Source organism: Drosophila busckii, chromosome 2R, assembly GCF_011750605.1.
Source record: "Drosophila busckii strain San Diego stock center, stock number 13000-0081.31 chromosome 2R, ASM1175060v1, whole genome shotgun sequence".
Lineage (NCBI taxonomy): Eukaryota > Metazoa > Arthropoda > Insecta > Diptera > Drosophilidae > Drosophila > Drosophila busckii.
In genome coordinates this window covers 9100986-9119339 of record NC_046605.1, presented here as the reverse complement: position 1 = coordinate 9119339, position 18354 = coordinate 9100986, and the positions used below count along the sequence as shown (strand labels likewise).

At 41.0% G+C, this 18354-nt stretch overlaps 3 protein-coding genes across 3 annotated transcripts; 2 read left to right on the top strand and 1 right to left on the bottom strand.

Annotated features, from left to right (window-relative positions):
- Window positions 1–3384: 3384 nt before the first annotated feature.
- On the top strand, window positions 3385–5872 carry LOC108597780 (axoneme-associated protein mst101(2)). The gene is made up of 2 exons (XM_017984496.2): window positions 3385–3582; window positions 3641–5872. Exons 1-2 carry the CDS (start codon window positions 3434–3436, stop codon window positions 5778–5780), a joined length of 2289 nt encoding a protein of 762 aa, XP_017839985.1. The 5' UTR covers window positions 3385–3433; the 3' UTR covers window positions 5781–5872.
- A 5525-nt stretch (window positions 5873–11397) lies between these two features.
- Window positions 11398–13326, bottom strand: LOC108595086 (cytosol aminopeptidase). The gene has a single exon (XM_017980236.2). It carries the CDS (start codon window positions 13143–13145, stop codon window positions 11565–11567), a length of 1581 nt encoding a protein of 526 aa, XP_017835725.1. The 5' UTR covers window positions 13146–13326; the 3' UTR covers window positions 11398–11564.
- Window positions 13327–16587: 3261 nt separating this feature from the next.
- Window positions 16588–17280, top strand: LOC108594812. The gene is made up of 2 exons (XM_017979951.1): window positions 16588–17103; window positions 17170–17280. Exons 1-2 carry the CDS (start codon window positions 16588–16590, stop codon window positions 17278–17280), a joined length of 627 nt encoding a protein of 208 aa, XP_017835440.1.
- The last annotated feature ends 1074 nt before the right edge of the window (window positions 17281–18354 follow it).

Genomic DNA, 18354 nt, shown 5'->3' with positions numbered 1-18354 from the left:
AGCGTTCACTGTGGGGCTATAGACATGGCCATATGTAACATGATTGATATAGAATCTAATGCATTATTAAGTTGTTTGAAAATAAGCAAGAGTAAGCTAAGGAATATATTTTTAGCAGACAGTATATATAAAAAATTACACTGCAATGTTTATAAACTAGTTTTAAATAATTTGCTTCAATTTTAATTAATTACGCTGGGTTAGTTTTAGCTCTGAGTATTAAGCTTATAAAAAATATAAATTATATTATTGAAGTGCATTAAAACTTCGACTTGAATGCTCTTTTATTTTACAGCTGCTGCTGCGTAATTATATATAGCACATATGCTAGCTAATATTGATTGAATTTTAGTTTAATATTATAGCCTTAGCCCGAGCCAAAGGGTTGAAAGGGTTCGCCCAGCGCGCAGCAACTTTCGCTAATATTAAATGTAAAATTCGCTTTTGTGTTAGAATCTCAAACCACGTATGTGTGTGTGTGTGTGTGTGTTGCTCGGCAAGTTTTACGAGCGGCTGTTAACCGCGGGTATTTACACTAAGTCTAATGAAATGTTTAACAAGCACTTTGCTGTGCGCAAATCCCAATGACCCATAATATTAGCATAAAATCACTTGGCAGTGAAGCAAAGTTGTAAGCTCTAAGCTGACTCTGTGTCTCCTTTGCACTCTTCCTAGGTATGCTTACTTACTGCTTACCACTTGCCTCATAAATAGTTTCTCTCTGTGTCTGTGTGTGTGTGTGTGTGTGTGGCAACTACTTGCTTAGTCTGTTGGCGTTGCATGACACGCTCGAGAGACGCCGCCAGCAAAATGTTCATTTAAATTGCGCACTTTTAAAGTTTTAGCGTGGCGAGCGTGGAAAAGGCTTAACCCCCACACTTCCCACATCGATAAACGCCTATAACTGTGCTAGCGTTTTCGAGTTTTTCTTTTTAGCGCATTTTCAATTTTGGCCGCATAAATTTTTATGCTGGCCCATACTTTATTTACTGCTGTTTCGCTTTTTGTCTGTGTGTGTGTGCGCTTTCCACAAAATAAATTACATTAAAATTCTATGCCATCAGCCGTTGTGGAAATTTATTTTTGCACATTATCCGCTTGCCGCAAATTGTATTTATTCCGCAGTCTGCTTGCTAGCTTCGGGGCCCAGCAACAAAACCAAAACAACAACAACAAAAATAACAACAAATAGCAGCAGCAGCAGCAGTTGCTGATATTTTTAGTAACACTCACTCGCACTCTTAGTAAACATATTTAGTTGTTTTTGTTGTTGTTTTTGTTACTGCTGACCAAAGTTGTAAAGCATCCTTCAAGGCAATTAGTTTATTTGTACAATTTCATTTCATTTTCGTTAGCTGCTGGAATTTTAATGCTTTTCATTAAGTTCCTCACCAAATATTTTACACTTTTTAATGTGCGCGCCCCCCACCCGCGTCGGCTCTGCTTCCACCGAATTTTCGGACTTATCCAACTTGCCGTGATAAACTGGCATTATAAATTATGTCAAAAGTGCGTTACACACAGCTAAACTTTGACTGCAGTGCAAACTGACAACTGCTCTCTGCTCTAAATTTATTATCTATCAAAATTTATTTTCATTTGGATTTAGGTTGGCTAATTCCTTAAAAACTATTTGTGCATAGTTTTAACAAATTAAATGTTGGCTTCGATTGATACAAAATGTGACATTTGTTTTTGAAATTGAATTTTTGTGTAGCAATTTGCCATATGCAAATCAAATAAGAGGAGAATCTATTGTAAAATGATTTAAAGTTAACTGTTGCTTGGATAAAAAAAATAAATACTATATTTATGATGCTTAAATCTTAATCTTTATATAAATACTGGCAGTCATGGCTTTAACTTTTAATATTAGAAGCGAAGAATATTAATTCTGAATTCTACTATTATTATTATTATTATTTTATCATTTAATTGAAGCATTGCAAGTTTTTCCGCAGATTATAAAATATGATATAAACTTAAAGTATAATATTTGATTTTAAAAATCAATACGCAAATGTTTAGTTCTGTGCTTAACTTTTTTGCTATAGCGTTTTAAATATAAACAATTTTTAAAGTAAATTTATATTTATGAAAACTTAGTTGACATAATATACGCATATTTTAAGTACAGATAAGTACTAATAAATTTTTATAATATTTTATTCTAATTATTAAATTGTAAGCGGTTGGAATAAATATTTTTCTTGCATTCATTCAGCTATAGAAATAGTTTACTTTGGCAGCAGCTGAAGTCCTGGCAAATACACACACACAGACGCACATACACACATGCACACGGAGCTCAAACATGTATATATGTGTGTGTATACACACATCTAATTTTAATGCAGGCTGCGCCTCAAAATCAAAACAATTTGAAATAAATGGACTAAGACTTACGCGTTAGCAGGCGCTTGTTAATTTGTTTAACTGTTTATTAGCACTGCTTTGATTATTGCTTATTGCATAAATGTTTTGATAACAAAATCATAGAGAAAAAATGTAAACACAAAGTTTTTGGCTGATACACAACAAAACGCGTTTGGGCTGAGGACGCTGCGCGCTCTCTCGACTTAGGACACTCACAGCAATTAGGCGTTGATTACTCCATTGTTTATACTAACAGCGGATCGTATTTGTTAAACTTTTAATAAACACTTAAAGTTTTAGTTGCATTTAAGCATAAAAAACACAAACACGGAAAAATTCACAACCGCACAACGTTGTTGACAGCTGGAACAGACAAATGCGCGCTCTCGCTCTCTCAACTTGTGTGTGTGTGTTTCAATTCGCAGCGTTTACAGGCCAAAGAGAGCGTCAGTTTGTGAGCGAGCGGGGTGAGCGGTGCGCTTGGGCAATTGTCAAAGTGACAGCTGCTGAGCGCGCTGAGGGTTTTTTCTTTCGTTTCATGCTCACTGCGCAGGCGCTGACGTCGCTGCCGCTGTCAGTTGCTGTGTGCCAATGCCGAGCGTTCCACTTAGGGGTTGCAGCCGCCCGGTTCGTTCCATTGCTCTTGACGTTTGTACCTGCGAGAATTGGCATTAGCCCATTGACGTTGGCGTTGCGTTATAAATTGCGATTGTCAACTCATGTTGAGCCTGCATATTGAGCCCTGCAGCAGTCTCCCCCAACCCCCTCTGCCGGTTTATGCAATTACATTTAAGTTGAGATGACATGGAATTAATTTTCGATTTTATTGTCAGTTTGTCAGCTGCTTAGACTTTGATTTAATTGAAAACTGCATGAATATGCAATGCGAAGTCGTAAACTGCGTTAACTTTTATAGCCACATTAAGCTGAAAGTGTGTTCAGATCAAAGCTATCCCTGAGTCAACAGCCGCATACGATTTGTAGTCAGTGTAGCTTCAGCTACAATACACATTCAAATGCGTAGCACAGACTTTTTATATATATATTTTTTGTAAACATGTGGGAGTCGTTCGTCAAGTGCTTCAAAAGCGGCGGCGCCAACAAGGACTGCAGTCCGGTCAAGCTAGCGGAGATCTTTAAGCGCGTGCCGCCCAATCAGCGTGCGCAGTTTCAAATCTTTGCTAAAAAGCACGAAGAGTACAAAAGGTAAGTTCAAAAATAGTTAGTCACAGGCTTTGAACTAGTTTAAATTTCTTGCTCACAGGCGCGTTTATAAATATTCCCATAAGCTGCCGCCCATTGACTTTGCATATTATAAAAAAAATGTGCGGCCTGAGTACAAGGACTGGGTACTGAAATTTCAAAAGAAATACGATAAGCTCGATAGTTTGTTTGCCAATCGTCATTCGCTAATCGATTATTCCAAATACTTTGATGAGGTGGAGAAGCAAGCGGCGGAAGTGAAGCAGGAAGTGGACAAGTATAAAGCAGCGTCCAATGAGCGCATAAAGAAAATGGAACAGGAAATGGAGCGCATCAAGTCCTTGCGTCCATATGAGGAAATGACTTGGGAAGAATTCTGCTGCGCACGTCCCGAAGTAGCGCCAGACTTTATAAATAAGCCAACTTTTTGGCCGCATACGCCCGAGGAACAGAAACCAGGACCTTCCGAGGAGATAGCGCACGACGACGAAGAAAAAGAGCCGCCCAAGTCAAAGGATCCAAAGGGCGCTCCACCAGCAGCAGCAGCGCCAGCCAAACCACCAGCCGCCAAAGCAACTGCTGAGCCGCCGCCTGAAAAAGAAGTGCACATGTCACAAACGGAACTCAATGCAGCTGATCCCGCTACAAAGGCTGTGGGCTTCATACAGGATATATTAGCTCAAGGCATAGTGCTGTGGCATACCTTGGTGGCAAAAATCTCAGCCAAGCGCAAGGAGATCGATCAGAAAGCCACTGCTGAGCGCGAGAAGAGCGCAGCCAAGAAAAAAGCAATACCACAAATTTCGGAGCGGGAGCGCGACGACGATGAGGATAGTTTTTTGCATCGCGAAGGCTCCAGCAACATATGCAATAAGACCATTATCAAAGGCGAGGATGTGGCCAAGGCAGATGTGAAGCCGCATCATGAGGATCTCGATGTGGAAAGCGAGACTGACGAGCCGTGTGAGAAAAAGAAATCAGAGAAACAAAAGTGTGCGGAGGAGCGCAAGTGTGCGGAGGAGCGCAAGTGTGAGGAGCAGCGCAAGTGTCAGGACGAGCGCAAGTGTGAGTTCCCGAAAGAAGAAGAAGACATTTGCAAGAAGAAAAAACCAGCCGACGAACAATGTCCGGAGGTTAACTTTGGCGATGATAGCTGCAAGAAGTTTGCTGACAAGCAACCGGTTGACTGTCGTCCCAAGCAGCAGGAGAAGAAGTGCGCTCCCAAGAAAGGACCAGATGACAGATTCAAGCCAAGTTCCAACCTCGATAGCAACTATTTAGACGCAGATAATCAAACTGATGTGCAACAGCCCAAGCTGTTGGATAGCAAGCCAAGCAATACCAAAGAGCCGCAGTCGCGTTATCAGATGGATGAGAGTGGCAAGGGAGCTACCATTGGTGGACGTCATCAGCAGCAGCCGCTGTCCGAGGAGCAGCAGCAGCTGGCAAAGCTTAAGCTAGACAGCGCTGCAAAGAAGAAGCAGAAGAAGCCTTCAGCAGCTCCTGCAGCTGATGAAACGGATCTGGTTTATGCCAGCAGTGAGCAAGCGCATGACTTGTGTGATAACCAGGCCAAGGCTAAAGGTCACGGCATCACGCCTTCCAGCAAGCCAAGTGCGCAAGCTGCGCAGCCCATTACTGAGGGCTTGGCATTGTTGGAGAAGCTGCGCCTGCATACGCCGCCAGAACTTGCACAGCTAGACGATTCACGTAGCAAGTCGGCCGACAAAGCCACAAGCCAAATTGAGCTGGAAACAGTTGCGCACTTGCTGGATCAACCCAACAAGTCTACGCCCAAAATCGACAAGAATAAGCTATTTCAAAAAATAGATGAACTCAGCTCTGATGACATGGCCAAAAGCGTTTTTCACATGGCCACCAGTGCCGCCTCGCTGCTAACCGAGGCCAGCCGCACCATTGAGGTCGTCAAGACGGACAAGCAGATCAGAATCGATACACTGCAGGCCGCCTACATGGAAGCCGAGAAGCAAGTCAATCGCGCCCTGGCTCAGGCCTACAAAGCTCTAGCCGCCGCCAAGAAGCTAACGAAGCGCGCTCGTCGCACCATGGACATTGAGGATCAGAATGCGGTGGCGCTGGCCGAGAAGCACGCCATGCTGGCCAAGCTGCTGGCACGTCGCGCAATTGCACTCAAAAAGGAAATTTCTGATTTGCTAACGCAGCTTAAGAACAGCACTTAAGTAACTTTTAGTTTACGCATCATTTTTGCCAAATTTGTTAAGTTTCAATGTGTTTTTATTGCATTAAATTTGCTGTTTTACTGTAAGTTGAGTGGGCAAATATTTAAAAATATTTAAATAATAATTCAAATAGGTTTAATCTTTGCTTTAGCATTAGTAAAAGGATTTTATTTATGTTTTCATTTGTATATTAATTTATTTCTTTATTTAAGGCTTTTTATTGAGCTGCAGCTGGGCAAAAAATTTATACTCAATGCTTAATTAAGATATTTAAAATAATGTTTTCTTTGCTTAGCTTACACAAATCAAAATTAATAAGATACCTGACTAATAGCTTTATAAATTTGCAAATAACAGAATATTTAGATATATTGTGTTGCATTTAACTTATTTATTTCTTTACAAGCTTAATTATTATACAAAATATAATAAAATAACTAAAGGATGGCCAACAGCTCGAATTTAATTTAAACTTTTGTTTATGCAATGCTTTTTGTATATTGCTATTAACATATATTTAGCTAATGTCAAACATAATCAGACGATGCAATAATTTCATATCACTTATATATTTATTACATAATTTATTTTAAAATAAATATTTCCTTTTCTTTTAGTACATCACATTTTTTCTATAAATTCTCAAGTATTCTTTTGTGTTCACTTCCTGGACTTGAACTACTTAAGTAGCTGTCTATTAAAACTTTCTTAGCCTCAATTGTTTTGTGGTCAAGAGTATTGCAGCTGCGGTTTTTGGCCAAACACAAACGCTTCATTTTGGCTATTTTCTGTTTTATATAAAACACAAGTATGCAGCAATAAATTTTGTTGCAAAAAGAGCTAAGCGAAATATTGCCAGAGTAGCCAACACACCAAAAAAAAAAAAACTTTGTGGTGAATTAGGCAAAAAATTTCACTTTGGCCAGCAAACTGTGTTAGGTGTGCACACACACGCGTGTGTATGTGTGTTGGCCAAGCTAGTCTAGTAGATTGCATAATTATGCAAATGTGTTGTTTTTTCGGGGCATTCAAAGTGTTGCCTACTTGTTGGCGCGCTGGCCAGGCATCCACAATTTTCACAATCAAATGCATTTGCATAATTATACAAAAGCCGACCTGCGTGTTTGTGTGTGTGTGTGTGTGTGTGTGTGTGTGAGTGGCCGGTGTTTGTATTTAATTCTAGTTTGATAGTTTGCTGTAAGCTTTAAGCCATAAAAACTCCATTCGGGGCCAGTGGCACAATGGCGCGCACTCTCGTTTCGGCTTTGTTTTATTTGTATTTGTATTTTTATTTGTGCATAAACTTTTTAGCTTTTAACAAGCCATATAAATTCAATAGAAGTGCGCAGTGCAGGGCTGCAAAAAGCTAAAACGTGTTGTAGAGAAAATTTATTTAAATGAGAAAATAATAGAAGCGAATTAAATTTCGAATTGAGCAAAATAAGCTTTTTAATTTGAGTTGAAAAAATACAAATGCTTTAGAGCTTTGAATCAAAAACTGCATTGCATGTGATTTTAGATTCAAAGAATGCATTCAATTTGAATTAGAATTCGAGCAACGCATTGCATATAAAAAATTAATTCAGTTGAAATGCATGCAAATCAAAATGCATTATGAAAATAATTCGTTATGCAAAATGAATAAAATTAATGCATTCAATAAGCTGTAAATACAAAAGTTGACTTTTAGTCGATTAATTCATTGCTGAATGCTTTAAAATTTCTGCTCCACAGCTCTTAAAATTGCTGCAGCCCTGGCTTTAAAGAAAACCCCGGCGTACACATCGATGCTGCTGATAGGTGACAAAAGGCCTCGTTGAAAGGTTTCCTTTGCATTAATTTAGCTCTTTGCAACAATTTGCATATTTAGCTGGGGCTGTTTGTGTGATTAGGCTCTGACAAAAGGATTATTCATGAGAGCGCAGCGACTGCCTTGAACCCACCAGCAGCACCCCCCAATCTAAACATGCTTAAAGCATATCGCTAGCTTAATGCCAGCCAATATGCCAAAGCGATACACAATGGCAAACATTTTGGGCAAATTTGGCAGCGGCCAAAACTTTAGCACAATTGTCAGACAGCGGCGGCGGCGGCGTCTGAATTTCAATGCCAAAAATAGTTTTCCAAAGGCAGCGGCGGTTGTTTTATGGTTTATAGTTTTATGTGCATGCTTGTTGACAATGCTGCTGCTGCTGCTTCTTGTTGCATGTGGCAGCGCATTGTTGCAAGTATAAAATATGGCCATTATGTTTATTGTTTGCCAGCTTGTCGCTGCCCATATTCAATTGTCAAAGTATATCTCTCGCCCTCTCGCTCTCTTTTGGCAATACTAGTTGGGGAAATTGTTATGGCCATTGGCGTTAAGCCAGGACATAATTAAAAGCGAGCTGAAGAGCCAAAGCCACTTACAGCATGTGGCAAGTGGCAAGTTGCGTGCCGCGTTTTATGGCTCAAAATATTTGCGGCACTTTTTAATGCGCGCACAGCTGCTTTTGGCTAAAAGTTATGTGTGCAGCCAAAGCCTAATTAGCAGCATTTAACTGAGAGCCTACCAAAAGGCTTTTAATACACACACACACACACACACATGTATACACGACGTGATCGTGGTTATTAAAACAACAAAAGGGAGCTGATAGGCCTAGGCCAATGGGGGGTGCTGTCCAAACGTAGCTGCCCCACGTTGCTGCCCGTAAAATGTAAATTTAAGCAAGAGCTAGCTTAGGGTCTCCTCCTCCTCCGCCGCCGCACAGCATGTGGCACTGGCAGGAAGCTTGATTAGTTCAGCCAGTTGGCTGCGTGTCCTTTGCCACACACACACACAGACACACACACAGCTCTCTGCATGCCGCACGCCGTTGCTGCCACCATCGTCGCCACCGCACACTTAACGACGTAGTTAGCGTTAGTTAACGTATGTACGTGATATCGTTAAACTGGTCTAACGTTACTCGGGCACCTTCATAGCATAATAAGTGTCTTATTAGTTATGCCACAGCCAGCGCCACGTTGTTGCCCCCCAACTCGCTGCTCGCTGCTCCGAAATCAGCGATGCCACTTGACAATTTGTATAGCAACGATTGCTGTTTATTCAGCTTCATGTTGCCTTGTTGCATGGCTAATGCTAATGCTAATGCCAGCTATTCAATATGGCCAGCTAGTCGCATATGTATATGTAGCTTGGCTTTTATTGAAATATAGCTTAAACTCTATTTCAATTAGCCAGCTGTCAATTGATAAGCGTAGCTCTGACTTTTAATTAATTTAAAGCAATAACAACAAGCGTTTTATTTCGCTGCTGTTTGCCAAGTTAAATATACAAAACAGCAAAGAAATAAGAAGTAAGCAAAATTAACGCTCGCAATGCCAAATGAGATTCCAAACCAACCCTAAGGCTCTGACTCCAGCTCGCGCTCTGTTCTGTGTGTGTGTATTTGGGTCCAGTTCCAGGTAATCGCCCAACGTGTAGTATTTACTTTTGAGCGTTGCTTGTTTATTTTTTAATTTCCTACCAATTAAGCAACAAACAAGGCGCACCATTCATCCCACCCCCGCCCCCGCTCTGGCAGTTGGCAATAAAAATAAAAATGGCGCAGCAACTTTGGCTAAATGAAATGAAAATCTATTCAACGTCAGCATATTCCAGTTCCAGTTACATCGACAGCTTCTCTCGCTCGGACAAGACTATATTTGTGGCATGCCCCTGCCTGGGGCGGATACAGTTGCCTGCGTTTTTAGGCTGCGTTTTGTGGCTAATTTCCATGCGCACGACTTGTCAGCAATACCGAAGCTCCAAGCTCTGAGCTCTGAGGTGTGAGCGTCAACTTTAGCTCATTATTCATGCACAACTTGTACGCATAAATAAAACATGTCAAACGAGTGAGACTTGGTGGGGTGTGCGGGCGGTCTAAGCCCCTTTGGGGCAGTCATGTGTAGTTAGGACACACGCATTGCTTTTGCCTTTGAGGCAGGCTTGAGTGCGGCGCTACAACAATTAGAGGCAAGCATCGCATCACATTCGAGCATAACTTAAATACACAAACTGTAGTATATTAATTGCCTAAAGCAACGATTAGCTGCCGTAGCAGATCAACAAACTCATTGGTATCTTGAATTTAATTGTCACAAGCTGTTCCAATCAAAGGAAATAAGTATTACAGTTGTAAGATATGTATAAGAATTAGTTAAATAGACTAATGGCAAAAGAAAAGTAAGCATTAACTTATAATTGAATTAAAACAATGCATAAAACAATTGTTTTTGTAAGCAGATGCGTATACTTAATTTAAAAACTTGTATTCTTCAAAACGTTTTATACTCACAATTTTATAAATTTTAAATGAACAAAAATAAATCGACCTGATGTGATGGTTTTGAGCTCTGCTACATAATTCTTTGAATAATAACATTTTATTTAATGATTCAAATACACGCATACACGTAGCTTCAATGCTATGACAACAATTGTGCTTAAATCAGGATTTGCTGATAAGCCTGAAGGGAGTCTGCTTCCCATGCTCAGTGTCTAGCTGCAGTCGAAGAACGATTCACATAGAGCGCAAATGCTATAGCAAATGCTCTCGTTCAGTCGCAGTAGAAAACCGATGAAGAGTGCTGTCAGAATCTCCTTAGCAAATCATTCTATATTTGGGAAAAAAAAGTTGCTAAAAATTAAGTAAAACTTGCCAGAAAAAATGCTAAATCAATAAATATGACTTAACTAGTCTGCGAACTATTTTTTGTTTTGGCTAATCAAAAGAGTCAATATATACAGCTGGACGGATTTAATTGGTGCGTATATTTCAATATCAATAGCAAAGCAAGCAAGAAAAAGATAGCAAGAGCAGTGTGTGTTCAGCTGCTTATCTGCTTTAACATATGCGCGAATGCAAAAGTCAAAGAGATCGCCAATGCAATTTAAGCCAGCGCCGCCATTTTGGTTTTACACTCTCAGCAAGTCAAAGCGCTCTGAGCGAATTAAAGTATTGCATGAAAGCAGCGCAGTCAGACTTTGGCAAGCAAAACAAAGACAACAAGAGCTGCATGAGCTCGAACTGCTTATCTGCTTTTACACATGCGCACATACAAAAGTCAAAGAGGGCGCCAATGACTTTCCAGACAGTGTCGCCATCTAGGTTTAGCAATCTCAGATGTCAAAGCGCTCTGAGTGGATAAACGTATGCATGGAAGCAGCGCAGTCGACTTTGGCAAGCAAGCAAGACAGAGACATCAATAGCCGAGTAGGTTCAGCTGCTTATCTCCTTTTACACATGCGCACATACAAAAGTCAAAGAGGCAACGCCGCCATCTTGGTTTTACGCTCTCAGAAGTCAAAGCGCTCTGAGCGAATTTAAGTTAGCATTGAAGCAGCGCAGCCGACTTTGGCAAGCAAGGAAGACAGAGACAGTGGCGTGTGCTCAGCTGCTTATCTGCTTTTACACATGCGCACATAAAAATGTAAGGAGGTCGCCAATCAGTGCTGCCAGAATCTAAGCAAAAGTTGCTAATTAATCAATAAATATGATTTAACTAGTTTGCAAAACCTTTTTTTTTTCAAATTAAATACGATTACATTTGAATGTGTAATTGGTCTAATATAAATTAAATCTCAATGAAGTATTCAATAACAAAAAATGGGAAAATTTATTTCACATATAATTCACATGCTAATTCGTCTATAATCTATAATCGGGACACACTTACAGGGAATTTGAAAACACAAACACGAGTGACAAGCACGAAAAATCTAATCAATATCAAAGTTCTCAACTAAAATGCGCCTTGCTACTTGCAGGCCATCTGGTAGAGGAACTGAATGAGAGTGCGAGTGGGTCGTCCCGTCATGCGATCCCTGAGCAGATACGGGGGAACGCCATGCTTGGCCAGCAGGCCAGTGCCGCGCGTATCCAGATGCACCCAATCCAAGCAAGGCACCAGAGTATGCAGCATGGCGGCTGCAAGGCAAGAGGAGGCGGGTCCGATGCCCAGATTGCACAGATCGTAGGTGGGATTGGGCTGCACCAGGGCCTTGAAGTATTTCCAAAGCGGCATGCGCCAGACGCGATCGCCGCTAAGCGAGCCCGCCTTGCGGAACTGTTTCCAGAGGAAGGGGCTGTTGGTCCAGAGACCCGAGGAGGACGCACCCAGACCATACCTCACGCCATGCGCCAGCGTGGCGACATCCACCACCAGCTTGGGCTTGAATGTAGCCTGGGCATAGAGCAAGGGATCGGCCATAGTCACGACGCCAGCGAGCGCCGAGTTGCGTATGCAAAAGGTTTTGCCATTGAGCAGCGTCACCAGATCTCCCGGCTTCACAGCCATGCCCGATGGCATGTTCTCGCAAAGCGGCAGCACCGCCGACACATTGATGGGCAGCGACAAGGCGGCGGCGGCGCGTATGGTGGCCACGCAGACAGCAGCGCCGCTGCAGGCGCCACGACTCTCGTCCATGCCTTTCTTTTTCTTCAAGCAGAGCCCGCCGCTGTTGAAGGTCAGACCCTGGCCGAGCAGCAGCAGTGGCTTGTCCTCCGGCGAGCTGCCGCAATAGGTTACCTCCAGCACAATTGGCGGCTCGCAGCTGCCCTTGGCAATCATGAGAAACGAGTTTAAGCTCTGCGCCTCGATCCAGTCCATGGTGCGCACCTCGACGGAGACGCCGCAAGGGCAGAGCGCATCAATGGTGGCCTGCGCAAAGATCGAGGGCGTCATTTGATTGGCCGGCGTATCGGCCAGACGACGCGCCAGATTCTGCGACTCCGCCTTGAACAGTCCACGCGTCCAGGCATCCACATCGCTGGATCCATACATATGCAGCTTGGGAACCTGCATGCGATTCTGCTTGCGCTTGTTGGCATTATAACGCCACACGGCCATGGCCGCACCCTCGGCCGCCTGCTCCGGATACTCCATGCTGTCCACATGCACATTCTGCGCACCCTGGTATTGCAGATAACGCGCGCCGGCGGCTGCGGCCACGCGCGCATTCTCCATGCCCTCGTCCAGCACTTCCTCCTCGTTGTAGCCGGCGCCCTCCTTGCCCACGCCTATGACGGCCACATGGGAGAACTCCTTGTCAAGATTGCTAAACAGTTTGCCCATGCCCAGTTTGCCATCGATGCCCGTTTCACGCACCAGCTCGGAAATCTTGCCGCCCACGCGATCATCGAACTTCTCGCCATTGGGCGTCAGCTGCGGCTCCTTCTCGCCCTCCTTGAGATACACGCCCACCACAATGCCATTCAGCTCGCACTTGTGGCGCACCTGCAGCTGCTGCACGCCGCTTGTGGCGGCGCCACACAATTGCCGGTGCCGCAACACGCTCAGCATGGAGCGACTCATGCAACTGGCTCTTGCCCTGGACATTTTGTTCTATTCGATTTAACAATTAGCACTGCAATTTGGCCAAATACCTAAAACCAGAAATTAAACTCTGTTTGAAAATAATTCACTTTGGTCGAATTTACACCGTGCGTGTTTTTTTGTGGTTTGTAAAAAAGAAAATAAACAAAAATCCTAAAAAAAATTCGGTGTGCTACGTTTAACTGTTACCAAGATACTGAATAATGTAAGAAAAATTTTATAAATGAAACTGGAAAAAGTAACAACAATTCGAAGGTTTAGGTATCGTTTGCTTGGTTTTTAAATAAATAAATAAAAAAATATTAAATGTAGTCAGTCAATCAATTAAAAGAATCAAATATCAATCAACTAAATAAATTTGCTATTTACATTTTTGCAATTGACAATTGTCAAACACTCAAGTGAGCATCGTATTGATCAAAGCCAGCTACTAAGCTGTTTATTGATTATGTTTAAATGCACAGCTGTTTGCCAAGCTGTTGATGAGTCATAGTCATAATTATGGCATTTAAATGCAGCTCCTATGGCAACCTGCAACTCACAGCAGCAACATGCGCAATTTGATGTCATGCAAATGATTAAATTTGCAATTACATATAAATAAAAAGAAAAACAAAAACAACAACAACTGTTGCGGCATGTGGCATAATGAGCAAAAAAAAAAGAGGAGCGAATAAAGGCAGCGAGAGGCATGCAGCGAAAAAATGCAACGAAGCCGCAGACGAAACACGTAAAAGCAATAAAGCAATAAATTGCCCAATTTGAAGCACTATTGTAGCCAATAATTTGCACAGCCACTTGGCTGGCCACTGCGCCACACACACACACACACATACACACGCGTGTATGTGTATATAATTTCAACAAAAATATGCACATTTGTCAATGTCGCGTGATTGATGTGGTCGAACGCATTTCCGCCAAGCAAAAAAGCAAAAAAAAATAAAATTAAATAAATGCAGTAGAGTAGCAAGGGCAGGGGCAGCGTGGTATAAAAAACATATATATATATAGCGTAGCAATTTTTTACATGCATGTATATGTGTTTGGTGGCAAGGACCCAAAGGATGCTGGCGGCTGTGCTGGCGACATTACGCGATTTTACGCATGATTTAAAATTAATGACAGCGTCGCCAACTGCCAGACACACACACACACACATACACACACACACCTCAGTCAGTTGTTGCCAGGCAGGATGTTTAATTTCCTAAATGCATAAATCTCACTAATACGCAGCAGCAAAATCTAAGCGCGGCTTATGCGATTGTCGCTTACTTATTTTTTTGTTGTTTGTTTGTTGTGCGTGTGCACAACATCCGAAAATCATAAACAAACTTCAAAGGACAGTCAACAACTGGCCAGTGGTAACAAAAATGTGGGAAAAAAAGCTACAGCAAGCTTATTACGCACACACACGCGCCAGCTAGGCAACCGCAAACAATTCAGCTACATTGCGTATACGCAACGTGTTGTGTTCGTACCTGCTTCAATGCCAGCGGCCTACACCCACGCACTTTTCTCTTTCTTTTTCAGCGTTCGCCGGCGCATTTCTATTTCCGTTTGCCATGAAACGTCGCCGCACAATGCCCACTTTAAACTTACGACTGTTTCCACTTGCACAAGCCAAAGCTACTCTGGATTATACATGTGTGTTGGTGTGTGTGTGCGTTCCTGGTAACTGGCAGGGGGTCTATTGAAGCCTGTTCACTGCACCTTTTAGCTGTGCCAGTTGTTTGTTTGTTTGTTTGTCGGTTTGTTTGCCAGTTTTGTGCGTTAACCTACGGAAAATTGCCAATTGTTGTTGGCATGCAAATTTATGGCTTATTTGTTTTGCCTTTTGTATTGCGGCTCACAAATATACACCACACAAACACACACACACACACACACACACACACACATACGCATGTAGCAGCCGCTTAGTACACCCGTCAACCCTTTTCAGAGCACAATAATACGCTTCATCAGGAGCGCAACAGCCTGGCCAAGGGTAATTTCCATTCACCTATGAGTTTACATTATATTTTCCAACAATTTTGCAAAGCATGTTAAACATATTTTACACATTTGCTTGCTCTTTTATATCTTAATGTTTAAAATAAAAGCTACTTAGCCACTTTTATTAATTCAACGCTTATTGCTTTAAACCAAATGAAGTGTAAAGTAATTTTAGACCGCTCAATATTTGTTAAAGTTTTTAGTTGCTTTAGTTTATCAATCGAGACAATATAAGTCAATATTTTATAAATATGTTATTTCTGAAATTAATATTAACATTTGTCCAATCAAATTATCATTTATTTCCAATGTGCATCAATGGAATATGCGAATTAAAAATGTTTCAATTAATTTCCAGCTTTGTTGGCATTTTTACTTTTTTTCTTTTATAATATTTTATAGTTTTTAAGCTGCCCTTTCTAAATATTTTTAGTACAAGCTATTTTATAGCTAAAATATTAATTCAAATATTATTCAAATATTTGAAATATCAGCTTAGTTTTTCAATAAAGTTTAGTTTAACAAATATTTTAGTTAAAGTCAATCATTTAATTATTTTTGTAGCCATTTAAATTTGTAAAATGCAATTGTTGTCGCAATATATTAATTGAACTTTGTAATTATATTATTATTTTGTTAATTTAATGCCCTTTGATTTGAATTTTTGTAACAAATTCATTTTCATTGCCCTTGCTTAGACTGAACCGCTCCTGTGCCTGTTTTGTCTGCTCATAGATTTGTAACGGCTGCTGCTGCTGCCGGAAGTCTGACGTTGCATGGCAAAAAGCATTGACCTAACGGTAGATTTCATTAACAGAAATTTAGATAAGCATTAGTGTTGATGCCCCCACGCCCACGCCCACTCTCCGAATCCCAAGCCGCAAGTATTTTATGTCTCAACTTGAATATGCCACAAAGCATTGTTTGCCGACTTTAATAGAGCAAATTATTTTGTTGCAAGCATATTTGTTAAATCAGCAGACGGTGGTGCACTGGTGGCTCGTAAATTTGCACAAAGCTGCATAAATCACACAATTGAATTCTAATTTTTGCACAAAGCCACAGACGGTTCAATATATAGAGAGAGAATAGAGAGTGCTTGGTGTTGTGTTGCGTGCTCAGAGTTGAGTGGAAATCAATCATGATTTTTAATGCACAAATGGGAGCAATTACAGTCGAGAGCCAGACAAAAGAATGCGCACTTGATTTATGTTGCGGGCTAAGCATTGTTTGCACTTTTGGGTTTATGTATTTATTAACAGACCAGACCCGAACAGACCACAAAGCTAACCAATTATGCTCACTGTGGGTGAAAGTGAAAGTTAACTCGAGTGTGTGCTCAAGCGCTTAGCAAACTAACGACAATTAGCATATAAAAACAAACAAAGACGCGCTGCTATTTAAGCGGCAGTCAACAAGCTCAGCTCGCATAGTCAAGCTCAAGATGATGAAGCTCACTGTGCTGTTGGGTCTACTGCTGGGTCTGTCACTTGTCGCTGCCGATTTGCGCGCAGATTTGCGTGAGTTTATGGCGCTGGTGCCGCGACGACGCATTAACTATATAGCTGCGCGCTACTATATATTCGATCCGCGCTTTCGTCAGTCTGTTGAGTTTATACGCAGCGCGGACTTTGCGCAGACCTGGCAGCAGCTGCGCCAAGCGCCCGACTTTGCCGATCTCATTGATTATGTTACCGAGTCCGGCTCGGGCTATGATGTTACCAGCATTGTGGATAAGCTCCCGAATCGCCTGCGTAGTTATCATATCTCACGTGTCGTGCCCGTCGAGCTAATGCTGCGCCGTGACCTGAGCACATTTCTACGCGAAGCGCTGCAGACGCTGCCGCGTGCGCAAATTTATAGCCTAATGTCGCGCAAGCTGCGCGAGGGCAAGCAGTTCGCCAAGCTCTACAAAGCGCTCAGGCAACCGGAGTTCAGCGAGCTGGTGCAGACAGCACGTGTAAGTTTCATTTAACTAGAGTTAACTATGCAGCTCAAGCAACGAGCATCTCCTATTCGTTTACAGCACTCGAAGGAACTGCAAGCGCCGCTGCTCAAGCTGAGCAAGAAGCACATCAACGTTGATGAAATCATACAAATCGTGTTTGAGTTGATAAGCTGGGGACCCAAGACCTAAAGCTACACTACACTACACTACACTACACTACACTACACTCCACTCAATGAGCAGTCTAGGGCAGCAGCAACGTTGCCAGTTATAATTAAGTATTTATGAATTGCTACTATACTCATTAAATAAACGTAAGGACAATGAGCACACACACAGTGAGAGAAAGAGAGTGAGAGAGAGAGAGAGAGCCATAGGAAATTCAAAAGCTAAGATGCTTAACTGTAAATCAAGCAAAGCGCAGCTTAAGTGCTCTTCTCGGAACTGTAAATTGCAAACGCGTCGCTTCAGTTTCCGCTCTCTGTATGAAGCGTGTAATATTTATGGGCTGCTGCTTAAAGAAAAATACAACAACTTTTAACAGATTGTCTATATAAACAATTTAATTATTGCTTTATTTATTACTAGGAGCAATCAATGGAGCAGTAAGCTAAAACATTTGTAATTATTTCATTTTAAAATAAATTAAAGTATAGAAAGTTATATTATAGAATATTTATTTAATATCAACCATGAGCAATCAATGGAGCTTAAGTAAGCTAAAATATTTGTAATTATTTTATTTAATAAGTAAGTAAGTAATTAAAGTATAGAAAGTTATATTATAGAATTTACTTATTTTATTTTATTTATTTATTTAATTCCAGCAATAATCTTAAATATTTGTACTTATTTCATTTTAAAATGTTTTAAAGTATCTAAAGTAAAGTATATATATTATAGAGTATATTTATTTTATTTTATTTATTTATTCAATGTCAACTATGAATAATCGACGTTTAATTTAAATATTATTAGCTAATATTTGCATTAAATAATATATAAATAATAAACAAAGCCAGCAGCTTAAGAATATATAATAAATTTAGTATTTAATATTATTTTCAGCTAACGCTTCCAACCAAATACGTTATTATATTAGTATATTTATTTTATTTTATATTGCATATTTGCACACTTTTTGCTCATAAACATTTCACTGTTTATTACGTATACGTAATTATAATTGTAATGCTTTAGTGCCTGCTTTGTTGCTATCTTTCGTAGCTATCATTAATTTATTAAATTGGGTCAAGCTCGCAA

Excerpts from the sequence above, each read along its gene's own strand:
- LOC108597780 (XM_017984496.2), top strand. The coding sequence starts at position 3,434 with ATGTGGGAGTCGTTCGTCAAGTGCTTCAAAAGCGGCGGCGCCAACAAG. Across the intron at positions 3,583-3,640 it reads AAGCACGAAGAGTACAAAAG|GCGCGTTTATAAATATTCCC; the intron begins GTAAGTTCAAAA and ends TCTTGCTCACAG.
- LOC108594812 (XM_017979951.1), top strand. The coding sequence starts at position 16,588 with ATGATGAAGCTCACTGTGCTGTTGGGTCTACTGCTGGGTCTGTCACTT. Across the intron at positions 17,104-17,169 it reads AGCTGGTGCAGACAGCACGT|CACTCGAAGGAACTGCAAGC; the intron begins GTAAGTTTCATT and ends ATTCGTTTACAG.
- LOC108595086 (XM_017980236.2), bottom strand. The coding sequence starts at position 13,145 with ATGTCCAGGGCAAGAGCCAGTTGCATGAGTCGCTCCATGCTGAGCGTG.